Below are 18,265 nucleotides of genomic sequence, written 5' to 3'. Positions count from 1 at the left end.
TGTGAAAAGATTTATATCATGCTGCTGAATCTGGAATCAAGCTCGTGGAGTATGTCTGATTGTCCTGAGGCGTATGACCTGGTGTCTGGATGTAGATTACCTATAGATATAGTGAAATAGAGATGGTTAAAAGGATCTTTCACTTAAAGATGAGAGCAGATTAAGAAGTGAAATTTAAACTCGTATTAATAGATTCTAATAAAATTGCACATTAGCTTGTTAAAAGAGAAGTTTGTGATATTGATGCTGAAATAGTTTGGCCACTCCAAATGCATTACTTCCTCTGTGCAGAACTTTGGATAGTTTATTCTTCAATGTTTTCTCCTTCTTTCTCTTCTTTTTTTTTTTGTTGTTCACAAAAAAAAAAAGATGCAATTTGTGTGATTAATCTTGTAAAATATTTTATGAGTTTAATTTTGATGCTTTACATAGTCGTACAATCATATCTGTTTTTTTGGATGACCATTCACGCAGTTAATGTAAAAAATAGTTTTTTTTACTAATATGACATTATATAATTGGATGCACGTGTAAAACTACTTTATACTAACAATATATTAAAATTAACTTCATATTTTATACCGTTCCATTCAAATACCGAATGATATAACATAATATAACAATAATCAAAATAAAAATAATAATTTTTTGTTCAATTGGCAAGTAAGTAATTAAGAAGAATATAATGGTTATCTCCATCAATTTGAGCATACAATCTTATTTGAGTTTGAGATTTTGTGACAACAACAAAAATTAAGAAAATAATAATAATAATAATACTTAATACTACTAATAAAATAATTATTTATATACAGTTATTTTAATGAAAAAATAATAGTTAAGAATGATTAAGTAATTTAATATATACCCAATGAGTTATAGCTCAAATGGCATAGTCTCTCTATACTCATTTAAGAGGTTGTGGGTTCGAGTCTCCTATCTTTGGTAAAAAAAAAAAAAGTAATTTAATATATATGATTAAATTAATTTTTTAATTATTATTTTCATAAAAAAATAATTATAAATAAATTTTTATTTAATAATAAATATAAGTGTAAACTATAAACCGTAAAAGTGGTTTACTAAAATTGACTCGCAAAAATCCATGTACATAAGGTTTAGTAAATAGTAAATAGCCCCACCCATGAAAGGAATTAGAGTTATGTAAGTTATAGGGCCCAAAAAAGTGTCAGTCCCAGCGAGTTGGACTGAACCCATTCCATTCCTATTCATTCTTAGTTGCCAAACTCACACACACACCCGCACTCATCCAATCAAATCAAATCAAATCACCCTTCATTCACCACTAACAACTTCACTTCGCTTTTTCCCCCTTCACAACACACTTCTTCGCTCTCTCTTTCTCTCTCTTACTCTGCTTCAAATTCAAGCTGTCTTTTACCCTTCTCTCACTCTATATATATTTTTATTTCCAAACGAATAAAAATTAAAATAAAAAGTGGGAAAAAGGGTTGTGTCTGCGTGTTTGTGTCTCTCCCTCCCTTTCTCCCTAAAATCTTTCTCTCGAATCTCCCTCTCTTTCTCTTTCTAGGGTTTTGCTTCTTTCTCTTCTCTCTCTCTTTTACACATTCTATTCGCTCTCTGTATTTGTCTCCTTGTGTGTCTCTCTCTAGGGTTTATCACTCTCTAAGCTCTCAGCCATGGCCGCCGAGAAGCTCAGAGATTTGAGCCAGCCGATTGATGTGCCCTTGCTTGACGCCACCGTCGCCGCCTTCTATGGCACCGGATCTAAAGAAGAGGTCAGCTTCCACTATTCTCCTCCTTCTTCGACTCTCTTTGCACTGCCGCAATGTACCCTTCATATTTTAGGGTTTAAAATTCTCTTGAAGTTGCCACTTTTTTTATTGGGTCTTTCATTAGAAGGGGCTTTAGCGAAGCTGTTTAACACCGTGCTAATATTATTGACTGCAAAAATCATATTTTCAGAACTCAAATTGAGTATGATTAATCTGGGGTGTGTATTGTTTTTTTCTTTTTTTCTTTTGAACTAACTAATGGTTGATACTTAATTAAACTTATATGGGATTGAAAATTGGGAACATTACCAATGTCTATTGGTTGGTTGTGTTGGAGTGCTGTATTGATGAATATGCTGCTGCTGCATTAGTCGTTGGGCTTGTTTCACTTAAAGAGGACGTGGCATTGTGTGTGGAAATTTTGCCCCTTTGGTGTTGTGAAGACTAACAGGTTTTCGTGCGGATTGTAATCTTGCAGAGAAGTGCTGCTGATCAGATTTTGCGCGACTTGCAAAACAATCCCGATATGTGGCTTCAAGTAATGCATATTTTGCAGAACACTCAAAATCTCAACACAAAGTTCTTCGCCTTGCAGGTTGGTTTTGTTAATGATCTGTGCCATAGCATTTAGGGTTTACGGATTTAGGGACTTAATTCATTCCTGCAAAATGTGTTCGTTTAGGTCATAATGCTATTAATAAGCTGGACAACCGACCATTACATGTATAAAGCCGATGAAAATAACAAGGATATTGTTGTCCAGATAATTCCTTATTTATATATTCAGTCATTCATTTAGGATATGGTTTATTAGGGACTTAAACCGTTCCTGCAAAATGCTATGGTTAGACCGTAAGTCCATAATGCTATGACTAGTGGTGGACAAGTGTGCACTATATTTAAAAATACAAAGCAAATGACAAGGGTCGCTATTGTTTAGATAACTCTATAGAATGGTTCATTTGCTTCTTGTGCTTTGTTCTTATGATATTTGGGTATTTAGTTCTGGCCTCTGCATTCAAGTGGCTGATAGTTCTGTTTACAACATTTGTTAGGTCTCAAACTAGCTTTCCACTTGTTATCAGAATGTCAATTTAGCTGCCTTCTTACTACATGTTTTTTTTTTGGCTTGTACATACAGGTTCTAGAAGGTGTAATTAAGTATAGATGGAATGCACTACCTGTCGAGCAGCGAGACGGAATGAAAAATTTCATCTCTGATGTTATTGTACAGGTATCAGCTGCATTTGGAGAAAGAAGAAACATTTAGCTAATCAGACATACGTTGATATTCATCATCTTTTTTTCCGGATACCTAGTTTCCCTGCATCATTGATATTGTTGTACTTTCATTGCACAGCTTTCTAGCAATGATGCATCATTTCGGACTGAAAGGTTGTATGTCAACAAACTCAATATCATATTAGTCCAGGTAACAAATGCCCTAATGTTGTTTTTAGTAGTTATTCTGTTAGCTTTGTAACCCCATTATCCAGTGCACGTTGTATGAGTTCAAGGTTCTTAATGTTGCACACCTCTTCATTTTCATCTCTCAAATTATTTTTCTCTTGCTACCTAATTGTTGAAACTTGAAAGTCTATTTTATTATTTAAATCGATTGTTTTCTTTTTAATTATTTTTTGAGATGAAGGCTGCCAATTCTTTTACAATTCGTCCAAAATCTGGATTCAGGAACATTCTTTGCGTTGAGTTCTTATTTTCATTCCCCTGGCCTTTGCTATATAATCATGAATTTGCGCACAGCTAAAACCCATACAATGATCTGTTTATCTCATGCAGATTTTGAAGCACGATTGGCCAACAAGATGGGAGAAGTTTATTCCTGACCTTGTCGCAGCGGCAAAAACTAGTGAAACAATTTGTGAGAATTGTATGGCTATATTGAAAGTAAGTTTATCATGTGTTGAAAGTCAGCTTATCTTATTTTTTTAAAACTTTTATTTTTGTCCTAACAGCGAGTACTAAATTCAATTTTTTTTTCAGCTTTTGAGTGAAGAGGTTTTTGATTTTTCAAGAGGAGAGATGACTCAGCAGAAGATTAAGGAGCTTAAGCAATCATTGAACAGGTAACTCTTGATCGCTTTTATACAGAAATTTCATGTGATCTGAAAATTTTCTTTGATGGTTGCTTTTCCATTTCTCTTTCTATTAAGCTGGAGTTCTGTAGATTTAGTTATTGGTTTTGAAGCAATAGATTTATAGGATGCCTTCATGGAGTTTCATAATTTCTGTTTCAAGTAAATAAGGTTTAAATGTTGGCTAGAAGAAAAGATTTTTGGACTTAGGATCATGATGTGCAATGTTTGGTATTCTGCAGTGTGTTTGATAGGGAGAAGTGCTTGGGTTTTGTGAAGTTTTTCAGTTGAAGTCTGTTGATGTGTTGGTTGGTTGTGGGATCAAAAGTTCTTGGTTTCTTTTGGCTCCTAAGCCAATTGGTGTTTTAAGGGTGTTTTGTGTACTGATTTGCATAGGAAATGTGCTCTCCATGGCCACTGCCATTCTTGAGGTTATTAGGGGAGTTTTTCTGTAGCATTTTTGGTATTTTTGTTCTGATGGAGGAAATCTTATTCTCGCCTCACTGTATTTCTGTTGCTTTGATGAACTTTTTTCCCTGAAAAATATTTTTGTTCTCTTTTGCAAGTGGTGTATTGATTGAAAGACTAGTGAGCTATTATAACTGCTTATATGAATGGCTAGGTCAACCAATTATTGAAAATGACTAGTTGGGAGAAAACACTATAGTTGTTACTGCAGTATTTGTTAATTGCTAGATGCATCTACTCACTGGCAGGTTGCATTGGGTTGACTGAAACAAAATGATATGTTTGTTGATTGGTAGGATTTTATGAAAAACAAAATCATCTTTGAAAAATTAAACATTGGGGTTTTAGTACTTTCTATCTGTGTCTTGTAATTAGTTGACAATTTAACTTAATAGCATCACCTGGTTCCTTTTATTCCAGAATTCATCATACATGATTTTGCTTGTTTCGTGCTTGGTTATTTGAATATTTCTGCAACATTTTTGCTAATTATTCTACTTTCTTCTTTGCAGTGAATTTCAACTCATACATGAGTTATGCTTATATGTGTTATCAGCATCGCAGAGGACTGAGCTCATACGTGCCACTCTCTCTACTTTGCATGCCTTCTTATCCTGGATTCCCCTGGGTTATATATTTGAATCAACATTGGTAGGCCCTTTTTTCTGCTTTAATGGTATTCTATGGGAAAATTCACAAACTGATAATTTTATATTTGTTACGTCACAGCTTGAGACACTCCTTAAGTTTTTCCCAATTACAGCATATAGGAATTTGACATTGCAATGTTTAACAGAGGTATGTTTCATCATATGAATGCTTATATTTTTACCTGAAATTTTTTATGATAACATTTATTTTTTTTTTAAATCTTTGTAGGTAGCATCCCTTCAATTTGGAAATTACTATGATGTGCAGTATGTGAAGATGTATAGTATATTTGTGGTCCAATTGCAGGTGTGTTTTGGTTGTTTTCTTTGTGTATAGTTGTATAGTGTTCAATTATTCAGTTGATTCTATTTTGAGCTTAATATAATCTAGTTTTCGTTGTTTATGGGATAATTTTTTATTCAATGTAGGGCATACTTCCACTTACTACAAATATACCCGAGGCATATGCACATGGCTCAAGTGAGGAACAAGTGGGTCTTTGTAATTTTCTGAACAAACATCCTGATTTACTTATCGAAAGAATTGACTGTGAATTGTTTTCCTGACCCTTCTTCTCATTTTCATAGGCATTTATTCAAAATTTGGCACTGTTCTTCACATCATTCTTCAAGGCAAGTCTAATTTTTGCAGGCTCTCTATAGATCAATGGTTATGGGTTTTGGAGTTGAAAAAATCTCTTCTTTTAATTGTATTTCTCATTCCCTACCCCTCGCTTTTTCTGTTTACTGTTTCTCTTAACAGTTTCCATGTATTTATGCAGGTTCACATTCGCATCCTTGAAACCACCCAAGAGAACATATCTGCTTTACTGCTGGGCCTAGAGTATCTTATCAACATTTCATATGTGGACGATACCGAGGTCTTTAAGGTCTGTTGATTTTGAAATGTTTTTTTTCCCCTCTCTACATATATCCAAAGTTGTCTCTAATCTTGATATTGCTGATAGTCATGCTCTTCAACCACAACCAACAGTGTGTCTGTTAGCCTGCATGTGCATACTACAAAAGTATTTGTTCCTGCCTTCTGTTCTGAATACTGAAGTTCAGATTATTCCTTGTTTGTTGATACAACAGGTCTGTCTGGACTACTGGAATTGCTTGGTATCGGAGCTGTTTGAGCCTCACCGTAGTTTGGATAATCCTGCTGCTTCTGCAAATCTGATGGGACTTCAGGTATTATCTCCGTAGTTGGGACTCTGATTGTTGAAATTATAGAATATATGATTTTCTTGTGAGGTTAGTGTTCACAGTACATCATTTATTTGCCTATTTGTTTTTTGATTGATAATGCGTAAAAGGTTGTAATTGTTATTAAATGGGGGAAAAATAAGATATCTAATCCTGTTCTTGTCTACTCTCTTCTCATCTAATACATTTTCCTTTTTTCTATCTAGAAAACAAAAGGCAAAAGCAAAGGAACATAATTGGTTTCAATGTCTACCGTCCTTTTTGTTTTCCTTTTACTCAATTCCTCTTAGATCTCCTCTTTTGCCAATTCTTATTTATTTGAACAACTTCAAAATATTTTCACGTCACAAGATAGAGTCTAAATCTTAACCCCCCCAACCAAAAAAAAAAGGGTTTCTCAAACCATTCAGTTTTAAAGCTGTTATTTTGGGAAGGTCAATGGTTAGCTGTCTTTGATATGTTATACCTCGTCTTTCTTCTTTTGTGTGCTCCTAATGTACTATTTGCTGACGATGATTCGTGATGGAATGATCAGGTTCCATCAATGCACCCTGGTATGGTTGATGGGCATGGTTCGCAGCTTCTTCAGCGGCGTCAGCTTTATGCTGGCCCCATGTCAAAGTTGAGATTGCTTATGATATGCCGTATGGCAAAGCCTGAAGAAGTTCTCATAGTTGAAGATGAAAATGGGAATATAGTTCGAGAAACCTTGAAGGACAATGATGTTCTTGTTCAATATAAGGTTATGAGCGGACTACTAATATTAAAGAAGAAAAATGCATTGAAGCTAGTTTACTCTGAATGCTATCTTTTGATTGATGGCCTTTTCAGAATATATTGTTAAATCTGACTTCCACTCATCATTTTTGGCTTATACAGATTATGAGGGAGACTCTTATTTACTTATCACATCTTGACCATGACGATACTGAAAAACAGGTATGTGAATTGGAAAGCATCCTTTTTCATTTTGCTGGGAAAGACAATGATATCATTCTTTGGTTTCTTATCATTCAAGTTATTGTTGCCCAATTTATGTTGTTTCAAGATAAGCTGACTTTATATTTAGGGAACCACGATTTCCAATTTTATGTTAAATGTTACTTGTAATATAAGATTAATTATCTAAAATCTGATAGAATACAGTACTATAGTGGTATGGGCATGTTTTGGTTTAAAGTGATGGCATTAAAAGGGATATTATGAAATCGTCCAGTGTCTTGCTGATTGACCTTTATATGGCTTGTTTCGTTAACATATTGTGTAATATACAGATGCTGAGGAAATTAAGTAAACAATTGAGTGGTGAGGATTGGTCGTGGAACAATTTGAACACATTGTGTTGGGCAATAGGATCTATATCTGGTTCCATGATGGAGGAACAGGTACTTTAGCTTAACGGCTTATCTTAATTGTCATCCCCCCCATTGCTCCATTTTCTTCGATGTTAGTGCTTTGAATAGTGATAATTATTGTCGAGGAATTTCTCTTATTCTGGTAGTGCTCGTAGTTTTAACTTCAAGTCTTTTACCATGTTGTAGTCCTGAGAAGTGAGGACTACCATATTTATTTACTTGGTCATATCTAAAAAGGATCAATGTTTACCATGGCATCTAATATTTCAGATACATATTGCCTTATATTTTTTTTAACAAATCTCTGTTTCTCTCATGGTTTCATTTTGATTTATATAGGTCTAATGTATGTATTAGATTCCTTTTTTTAACTGGTTAAATTTATCAATATGGAGTGCATTTCTATTTCTTATATTTCATTATTTTATGAAATGTTTTGCTTTTCCCTGACGTTTATAAATAAAATTTTGGATTTCTGGCAGGAAAACAGATTTTTGGTTATGGTCATTCGTGATTTATTGAATCTATGTGAAATCACAAAGGGAAAAGATAACAAAGCTGTTATTGCAAGTAATATCATGTAAGAATTGTTTCTGCTTGCCTTGTTGCTTTTGTTTTTGCAAAATATTTCTGCATAATGTATTAATATGTTTCTTTTATCGACAGGTATGTTGTCGGGCAATATCCACGATTTCTAAGAGCTCATTGGAAGTTCCTTAAAACTGTTGTTAATAAATTGTTTGAGTTTATGCATGAGACTCATCCTGGAGTTCAGGTTATTTTTCCTGCTTTGAAAGTTCACTGCAATTATTACCAGTGTATTATTTTCAATATTATTGGGAGATGTATAAACATTAATTATGAAATTACAGAACTACTTAGCAATGAATGTCGAATTATTTGTTTTGGTATTTCTGTTCTATTTATAAATCTCTCTCTCTCTCTCTCTCTCTCTCTCTCTCTCTCCACCCTTCATTATAATAATATATGTGGGGGTATGTAGACACAACCAACCCACCTTATGGTTGTAGTGTTTCTATGTGTACCCTGTACTTGCTTTGGCCAGCATTGCTGGTATTTTTTCTGTGAACTCGAAGGGAATATTGTTTGAAGTTGCATATATTTTCGGTGGGCAATAATCAGTATTTGATAATTGTCTTTTCTATGTTTTTTATTCAGGATATGGCCTGTGATACATTCCTGAAAATTGTCCAGAAGTGCAAGCGTAAATTTGTGATCACCCAGGTATCAGGGCTTCTAATTGCTCGTTTCTCATGTTTTTGCTCTATAGTGAATACTTCGTAACACAATGTAGTTTCTGAAAAGAGCTTCCAAAAGTAGTAATAACGTAGAACTTGGCATTTCTCCAAAAATCAATAAATGTGCCAATCCAAAATTGCTATTTCAGGTTGGGGAAAATGAGCCATTTGTATCGGAACTGTTATCAGGCCTTGCAACCACAATTGCAGATCTAGAACCCCATCAGATACACTCTTTCTATGAATCTGTATGTCTTCGATCTTAAGTTCGTTTTTATTTAGTTAGTTGTATTTGTGGATATTTAATTATTATTGTATTCTAGGTCGGTCACATGATTCAAGCAGAGTCTGATACACATAAGAGAGATGAATATCTTCAACGATTGATGGAACTCCCAAATCATGTATTTTATTTTCGTGATGAGCTATTTTAATTTTTAAACTGTCTTGCTATGTACATGAATTTGTTTTCTTTTTTCTTTGGGGTTTCTATAGAAGCTAATTGTTGGAGTTTGTAATTTCCTCTATTTTCCTCCAGAAATGGATGGAAATTATAGGGCAGGCACATCAAAATGTGGACTTCTTGAAGGATCAAGATGTAATTCGTACCGTGCTTAATATATTGCAGGTAATACCCTCAAAATTCATAGATATTCGGCTGTCTATTCCTTAATATTTTACCTTTGTGCAGTCTATTGCACAGTATAAGGTCGTCAGTGGTGGAAAACTTTGAATGATTTGTTTGTTGACTCAGCCAATGACCATTTTTTCTCCTACTCATGTCTAGTTTCGGGATGACATTCTTTGACAATTACCAATTCATCCTTGTACTCAACTTCGTGATAGCATAGTAGAATGTTTCCCGCTGCTTGTTATTTGACTGTTGTAGGCTTGTCACCATGGTTCGGGTTTCTGCTAGGTTATAATGTGTAATTGAATAATTGATATGATAAATTGTCAATTCCAAGGGTCTCACTTTTCGTAGATATTTTCTTATATGATGGTATGGTTTAATTTTAGTCTCTTGAAAATTGCAGACGAATACAAGTGTTGCATCTTCTTTAGGGACATATTTTCTCCCCCAAATTACATTGATATTTTTGGACATGCTGAATGTATACAGGTTTGTTCTTTCGATGTTGTGTGTATTGTGAACGTATTGTAATTTTATTATTTATTTCTGATGAATGCTCAACCATTTCCACCCTAAAACAGGATGTACAGTGAGCTTATTTCCAAGAGTATTTCAGAAGGAGGACCATTTGCATCAAGAACATCTTATGTGAAACTATTACGGTATGATAACCCTTCCTTTGTGGTGCAGACAGTGTTACTGTTTAGTTGCTTTTTTTTATGCAAACTGGGTTACTGTTTAGTTGCTTATATATACATGTGCTTCATGGATGCAGTTCGGTTAAGAGGGAGACACTTAAGCTTATTGAGACATTCTTGGATAAGGCTGAAGATCAACCACAAATCGGGAAACAATTTGTGCCACCAATGATGGATCCTGTTCTTGGAGATTATGCTAGGAATGTTCCTGATGCAAGAGAATCGGAGGTTTTGTCCCTTTTTGCCACAATTGTAAACAAGTATGCTTCTACTCATTTGTTTTTCCCCATTTATTTTTCCAAAATGCCAACCCTATGACAAATTTAGGTTGATAGTTATATTGTGAATGCTTACACTGACTCACTTCCTCTGTCTCTATCTGTCTCTGTGTGTATGTGCTTGCCAGGTATAAAGCTGCAATGATTGATGATGTACCTCGCATATTTGAAGCTGTTTTCCAGTGCACACTTGAGGTAACTGTGTAGAGTAATTTGTTATCATAAAAATAGTATAGCTTGGCATTATAATGTGATTGCTGCCCTACTGTTTAAGTGCTGTATTGTGGTTTGTTGTTACTTGAGATTTTAATTTGCATATTATGGTTAATATAGAAATTTTTTCTTCATGGTATGTTGTAAATCTATTCCCATCTAGTGGGATAAGGCTTCGTTGTTGTAAAATTGTTGTTTCTGGAAAGAAATATCAACTGGATTTTCTTTCTGCAGATGATTACTAAAAACTTTGAAGATTACCCAGAGCATCGGCTCAAGTTCTTCTCATTGCTTCGTGCCATAGCTACTCATTGTTTTCCTGCATTAATCCACCTATCAAGTCAGGTTGTCCCTCTTTCTCTACATGCAGAATCTAAAGCTGAAGTGTTTATCTGGCTTCTTTTGTTGAACTGAATTGTTAAAAATTGGAATATGTGTAGTATGTGCCTGATGTTGTTTGTTGTTTCTGTCAGCAACTGAAGCTTGTCATGGATTCGATTATATGGGCTTTCCGGCATACTGAAAGGAATATTGCTGAAACTGGGTTGAACTTGTTATTGGAGATGCTGAAGAAGTTTCAGGTGTGGTCTTCATATATTATTTTACTTGTCTTGTCATAAGACACCCTAACCTGAAGTTCTTTTTCTGCATTCTTATTTTTTTTGTTTGTTTTATTCCTGTTTTGGAGAGTAACTCCTCAATATTATCTTATCTATAATTATTCCCGCTGGTTCGTATTTTTTGGCTGATTGTCGGTATGCATAAACAGGGCTCAGAGTTCTGTAATCAGTTTTATCGGACCTACTTTTTGACAATTGAGCAAGAGATATTTGCCGTCTTGACAGACACCTTCCATAAGCCAGGGTTCAAATTACATGTGTTGGTGCTTCAGCATTTGTTCTGTCTGGTGAGTGTATCATCATGGTTCATTTTGCTTTACTAAAAACTGTGGTAATATGAGAAGAGTTACTGGAATAACAAGTTTGACATTTTTCAGTTGGAAACGGGGGTTATTACCGAGCCTCTTTGGGATGCTGCAACAAATCCCTTGCCATACTCGAGTAATGCAGTATTTGTACGTGAGTTTACTATAAAACTTCTAAGCACTTCATTTCCCAACATGACATCAGCAGAGGTAATTTGAGTGAAATAATATTTGTTGCCAGTTGATTGTCCCCTCCTTTACCAGAACAGATAACTAATTACAAGCGGTGTGTAGGTTACGCAATTTGTAACTGGACTCTTTGAGTCTACAAAGGATCTTTCAACATTTAAGACTCACATACGAGACTTTCTTGTACAGTCAAAGGAATTTTCAGCTCAGGTAATTTTTTTTGTTTATTATTATTTTTATTTTTGTTACTTGTATTCAACAAAATTGCTACTATGGCTTTCTTGTATTTTCTTGACCATTACATCTCGCCCTAATGGTTGGTTTGGAAAGCGTTTTGGAGAGGTGTTTGTGCTTTAGCATAAGCATAATTTCGTTTTGCGTTTGGTAAAAAAAAAGCTCATGTGGTTATGCTTGTAGCTTTTAATAGCCAGGGGTGTTTTTGAAAGCACCTAAGGAGGAGCTTTTCAAAGTTGGTTTGTGCTTATCAAAATTAAAAAGTCTAATATAATCTCGTACATTAATTAATATTCAAATTTAATTTTTATATTAATTTCTATTATAGTATTTTTAAATTTTAAAAGTTATTTTACCAAACGCACTTGTTGCTTATGTTATTTTTAAATGAATTTACCAAACACAGATGTTACAACTTTTAAAAAGCTAATTTTAATTTAATTTACCAAACACAGATGTTAAAAACTTTTAAAAAGCTAATTTTTAAAAGCTAGCTTTTATAAGCTACTTTTGAAAAGTAAAAGATACCAAATTAAGCTTTAGTATTTTGCTTGTTATTTGGCGAAGCTTTTATTTATTTGATCTTATTCCATTTCTAAATCACTTGCTTCTATTCTCTCGTCATTCAATGAAGCGTCTTGTGTGCTAACTTGCGTTAATATTATTGCTTGACTGTTATGTACCCCTCTGTACTTCAGGATAACAAGGATCTGTATGCTGAAGAGGCTGCAGCTCAGAGAGAGAGAGAGCGACAAAGAATGCTTTCTATTCCGGGGCTTATTGCCCCGAGCGAATTGCAAGATGAAATGGTGGATTCATAGATAGGCTAAACAGCGGGGAGTCAACTCCATGGTCACCTTAACTTGTTCAGCAGATGCATTGGTTTTACCAGAGTACAAGATACTGAGAAATGATGCAGCCTTTTTCCTCCAATTTTAGTTTTTTTTCCCCACGTCCCAATGCTTAATGTTTGGGGCTGGTTTGGCAAAGGTTTCTCTGGTTGTCGGAGTTTTGGCTAGCTGGCTGGGTGGGGATACTATTGCCATGTCATTTGGGTGAGTGTAGAGTATTTAGTTGCTAATTGAGGTTGATGATTAAGGGATTCAGTGAAAAATTCATCATTTATATATAGAATCTCAGGATGGAAAGAAGACTATGACTCCTTAGGTGTGCTAACCTCTGGCGGTTTGTGCAGAAACCCCTTGTGGTTTGATATTTTGTATTTTTTCACCAATTAATTCTTAGGGATATTGATGGACCATGAGTGCTCTGCTCTTAATATATGGTTTCATGATACTATTATTGTGTTATAAGTTTTGTTCTCTTCTCTCTCACAATAGAGGGAAAAAGATATTGTTCTATACTTTCTATTTTTAGTATTTCTTCAAAATCTGTTACATTGTCTTCACAAATGGAAAATCCTGTATGTGAAGTCGGATTATTTGCATTGTTGTTCTCTCGCATGGCTGTTGACTTGATAAAAAGGGATTGAATTCGATTATCAACTGATTGCAAGCTTTCAACTTAAATTCGTAAATAACCACTTAAATTCTTGTATTCAATTGGGCAATAAATTAGAAGAATAATATATAATTTTCTACCTCCATTAAACATATCCTTTTAGTTTTGTCGTGCATGTTAAACTCAGATATTATGTTTAGCAAGACTTAATCCTCTTTTGAGTGTAATTAAACCCAAAATGGTGGTGTTTTTTTACCAAGAGTTAAAATGTTTAACATTTAATTAAGGTGACCCACCTCTAATTAATAGCTTAATTATGCTGAGACTATCAAAATGGAGAGAATATTTTGATGGTCATCCAATCATTTGCGGGGATGATTAGATTCATTTATGAGTTATTTTTACTAAAAAGTAAAAAAAGGAGAATATTCTATTTTTCGTTTGATTAGTGTACTTCCTGAATTTGTTTATGTTGGAATTGTGTCCAAGTCAACACAGAAAGGGGAAAAGGAAGGAAGGAAGGAAGGAAGGAAGGGAAGAAGGAATAAAAGGAATTACGAAAGTGCTTAGAAACAAAGCAAACCCAGCTTACCCAAACCAACGCTGTTTTTTCTTTCCCTCCTTTCTTCGTATTGGTTCCTTCTTCTCAGATCGCTAATTCTTCTTTCGATTCGATTCGCTTCTTCGTCCATAGTTAGGATTTGATCTCGCCGCCGGCATGGGTCAAACGTTTCGTAAACTGTTTGATTCCTTCTTTGGCAACACTGAGATGCGGGTACCCTAATTCTCCTCATTCTCTACTATTTTTTATTACCTTCCATATAATAATAATTATTATCATGATTAATGATTGATATTTCTTCATTTAATTAATATAGCTTGCCTTTCAGGTTGTTAACAAATATGTTTGGTTTGCGGTCATCATGATCATTTTCAATTTTGGATGATTTATTTATATTACAATTTGCGCGCAATACGAATCGTGATTATGTTTGGTTTCTTGTTACATGCTACTCTTATTTATTTATTTTTTCTCATTTTCCTCTGAATTCCATTGATCCGATTCAGGTTGTGATGCTTGGTCTTGATGCTGCTGGAAAAACAACTATACTCTACAAGCTGCACATTGGAGAAGTTCTATCAACTGTTCCTACAATTGGTGCGTTTTCCTGTATTAATAGGATCCTTATTATTATTTCTTTTTGTTGAATATAAATTGAATTTGTTGTTTGGTCCTCTTGCATCTACTCGGTAGTTGCTAAAGGTAAAAAAATGTGTGTTTTTTATAGGCAGACAGTGTTAAGCTTCTTCAATGTTATTTATCTTATCTACTGCTTCAAGTAGCATGTATATGTGAATTTTTTTGGGTAAAAAAATGTTTGGTGAATTTTTTTTCTTTTGGTAATGGAGCTGGCTGGTTTCAGTATAAACTAGATTTTGTTGCAGTCACTATTGGTAGGGATGATAACTATAAGTAGTATGTATATGTGAATTGAATGGATGGAAGCATGTTTGAAGATTTCAGTTTAATAATAATCTATACATTATTTTGGACTTATAATTTCGCATGGCTTTGCAGGTTTCAATGTGGAGAAGGTTCAGTATAAAAATGTTGTATTCACAGTTTGGGATGTCGGAGGTCAAGAGAAATTAAGGGCACTTTGGAGGCACTATTTTAACAACACAGATGGTCTGGTAAGGATTAGTTTACGTTTGTGTTCCATTTGGTTTCTCTTGTGAAATGTTACTTTCTGTTACATTTATGGAAGAGGACTCACAAGCAAGCTAGGGGTTTAAAGTGTGATACTGATATGTGCATGTTTATGCAGATATATGTTGTTGACAGTCTTGACCGAGAGAGACTTGGGAAAGCAAAGCAGGAATTTCAGGTGATAAAAATAAAATCCAATACCATACACACAATGTTATTCCAACTAGAATTTGAATTGATCCATGGATTACTTGCAGACAATCATAAATGACCCATTTATGCTCAACAGTGTCATCTTGGTGTTTGCCAACAAACAGGATCTGGTATGTCTTTGTTACTTATTAAGCTATGGTCTTTAGGCCGAATGACCCCACATTTAAGGGTAAAAGAAGTAGAGATAAGTTAGAACCAAAGCGTTTAAATTGGTCGAGTTTGTTGATAGTCAATAATAATAATTATGCTATAGTTGTTAGCAGATTGTTCTATATTGGCATGTGCACAATGTAATTAATTCATATATCACTGTTGCAAGTATAGTAGTCTTCTTCATTTACTGGTATTAGTGAAAGTAAAAGTAGTTCAAATTAGTCACTCTGTGAAGGGTTTGGCTCTAAAATCATTTCCAAAAATTTTTTTGATTTGAATGTGGGGCCAAACTAATCTGATCTCCTAAGATATTTGGCATGGTGGGTTATCCTTTTGTAGGTTTTCTTATGTAAAGACTGTTAGCATTGATAGTGTATACGACTCCATCAAACCCTTCTTATCCCAGTATCTGTAGTCTTGTTAATTTCTTCACTTTCATTGAAATCGACCTGCACATCTATACATTTATCAGTTTCATATAATCTTAGACTACTGTTCCTGTTGAACTCCAACAATTTATGGGGTTTTGCCTTTTTTCTCAAGTGAGTTTATAATTGTGAATATCTTATTTTAATTGTTCAGAGAGGAGCAATGACACCAAGGGAGGTATGTGAAGGATTAGGTCTCTTTGACCTCAGGAATAGAAAATGGCACATACAAGGCACTTGCGCGCTTAGGGGAGATGGCCTTTATGAGGGCTTGGACTGGTTGTCCTCAACTTTGAAAGAGAGACAGGCTGCTGGATACTCTTCAATAGCACTAGGAACCTCATCCTTCTAATTTTCCAGGTTTGAACTTTGATGAACTACCATCTTTCATTCATGACTTGCTTTCGCATATATTTGTCATTAACTTAATTAAATGTGTATTTCTCTATTGCAGCTATTTTGGCCTTAGGCTTTGGCGATTGATGCCATGATGCATGGTTGTAGGGTTTGGCCAGTTCATTCTAAAATGTTGTGAATGTTAATCAAATTTTTTTTAGACTCACATCTGGAGCTCGTGAGGTATATATAGTTGGTTCAACTTTTTAGGGTATTTGAGATATGACTTACTCAAATTATAGTAAGTTTGTGAATTAACTAGATTCGGTTGCCGTATTTGAAACCTCTCATTTAAGTGCTGCGTGGATCATTTATTCATTCTCCCCTGATTTCCTCCTTGCTCTGATTCTGTGTGTCTGTGTCTGCGTTCCTCAAATATCATTACCCTATAAATAATTATTCTGAGTTTCTGACACAACATTGGGAGCTTGTCATGATCTCTTTGTCGCCAACGTTGTTAATAATTTTTCATGTTTTGCTTATCGGGTGAACCAGCCTCTATTTTATTTATTTATTTTTGTTTATCATGTTATGCCACACTCTACTGTCTCGATACTTAGTACTATCTAAAAGAACAAACATCAAATAATTTTGATTGTTGGAATCTAGTGTAGAATGACACGCTCTACCGTAATTGAGCTTTTAATTTGCGCCGTGCGAGTATATATTGTGTTAATAAGAGAGAAATAATGTTTACAAATATACAATAATTTAGAAAATGTTGCTACAATAATGTATGTAATTACTAATTACCAAGAGCCTTTTTTTTTGGGTCGTGAAGACCTATATTAACTCATAATGTCAGAATGAATTGATGGTTCGAAAATACAAGAAAAATGTTTAAAATGTGTAAAAGTCATGTGGATATCAGGGTTCTGAAAATCAGATTGATTTGGCCAACCGGACTGATCCGACCGTGAATGGAAAGTAATTACGGTTCGGTTTATCATATGAAACCGTCTATCCAAAAACCGGATGCGAGCCATTGAACGTAGTCAGTGACTTGGTGATGCACGGTCCTCGTGTCCTCATTCTCCTTAGTAGGGCTGACAATGGATAGGGTAGGGTAGGGTTTGGACTCTATCCTAATTCTATCCGCGAATTAAAAACTTTTTTAAAATTCTACCCTATCCTATCCGCGGGTTGAGAATCTCTCAACCCTAACTCTACCCGCACCCTAAAGTTTTAAATCCTATCCTACCCGACCCTACCCGCAGAAAAATAAAAATTTTTCAAGCAAATATAAAATTCAACTATTCCAAATTTTATACATATTAATAACATAGAAAATAAAAAATTAAATTTAAATTAAAATTAAAAACAATAAAATCTTAAAAAAATCCAACATAAAATTACAAATAATATGATCATCAACTAACTTAGTGGTTATTTTAAGTTTTTACAAGAGAAAAATTGTGAGTTCAACACTCACTTTTTCACTACATACATAACTTATATATATATATATATATATATATATATATATATATATTATAATATATTAGGGGTGCGAGTAGGGTAGGATAGGGTATACCCTAAACTCGTACCTTACCCTACCCGCAGGCAAATTCGTACTCTATCCTACCCTACCCGCAGCGGGTAGAGTAGACAACCCTATCCGAATGGGTTGGTTCGAGTTTGGTTCGGGTTGGGTACCCGCAGGTAGGGTATATATTGTCAGCCCTACTCCTAGGGGTGTCAAAAATTCCCAAGAGGCGGGATCCCCGTGGGGACCGCCTCGAATGAGCCCCGATGACGAGAAATTTTCCCTGCGGGAACGGGGGGCAAAATTCCCCCGAAACAGATGCGGAGATCCGAGCAGGGATCCCCGTCCCCGTCCCCATATTCCCCACAGCCCCGAATATATTAAATTACTTAAATACTATTAATAATTTATTTTTTACTTTGGTTTTTTAGTCATTTCACCTTCCATATATA

General features: G+C 34.7%; 2 protein-coding genes across 2 annotated transcripts; both read left to right on the top strand.

The window, feature by feature from the left end:
• Positions 1–1,264: 1,264 nt before the first annotated feature.
• On the top strand, positions 1,265–13,362 carry LOC107629534 (protein EXPORTIN 1A). The gene is made up of 32 exons (XM_088508964.1): positions 1,265–1,760; positions 2,236–2,352; positions 2,899–2,991; positions 3,118–3,189; positions 3,558–3,665; positions 3,762–3,844; positions 4,834–4,972; positions 5,051–5,119; positions 5,201–5,278; positions 5,401–5,463; positions 5,560–5,604; positions 5,754–5,861; positions 6,067–6,165; positions 6,716–6,922; positions 7,060–7,119; positions 7,455–7,565; positions 8,018–8,115; positions 8,202–8,310; positions 8,715–8,780; positions 8,944–9,042; positions 9,118–9,198; positions 9,333–9,422; positions 9,832–9,917; positions 10,010–10,090; positions 10,204–10,386; positions 10,533–10,599; positions 10,852–10,962; positions 11,091–11,198; positions 11,387–11,524; positions 11,615–11,752; positions 11,837–11,941; positions 12,664–13,362. Exons 1-32 carry the CDS (start codon positions 1,662–1,664, stop codon positions 12,784–12,786), a joined length of 3,234 nt encoding a protein of 1,077 aa, XP_088365090.1. The 5' UTR covers positions 1,265–1,661; the 3' UTR covers positions 12,787–13,362.
• Positions 13,363–13,761: 399 nt separating this feature from the next.
• Positions 13,762–16,745, top strand: LOC107629535 (uncharacterized). The gene is made up of 7 exons (XM_016332352.3): positions 13,762–14,201; positions 14,495–14,585; positions 15,006–15,121; positions 15,256–15,315; positions 15,395–15,460; positions 16,086–16,291; positions 16,386–16,745. Exons 1-6 carry the CDS (start codon positions 14,145–14,147, stop codon positions 16,281–16,283), a joined length of 588 nt encoding a protein of 195 aa, XP_016187838.1. The 5' UTR covers positions 13,762–14,144; the 3' UTR covers positions 16,284–16,291; positions 16,386–16,745.
• Positions 16,746–18,265: the final 1,520 nt, after the last annotated feature.

Source organism: Arachis ipaensis, chromosome B3, assembly GCF_059453495.1.
Source record: "Arachis ipaensis isolate K30076 ecotype BB chromosome B3, ASM5945349v1, whole genome shotgun sequence".
Taxonomy (NCBI): Eukaryota; Viridiplantae; Streptophyta; class Magnoliopsida; order Fabales; family Fabaceae; genus Arachis; species Arachis ipaensis.
This window is presented reverse-complemented; position numbering and strand designations above follow the sequence as displayed.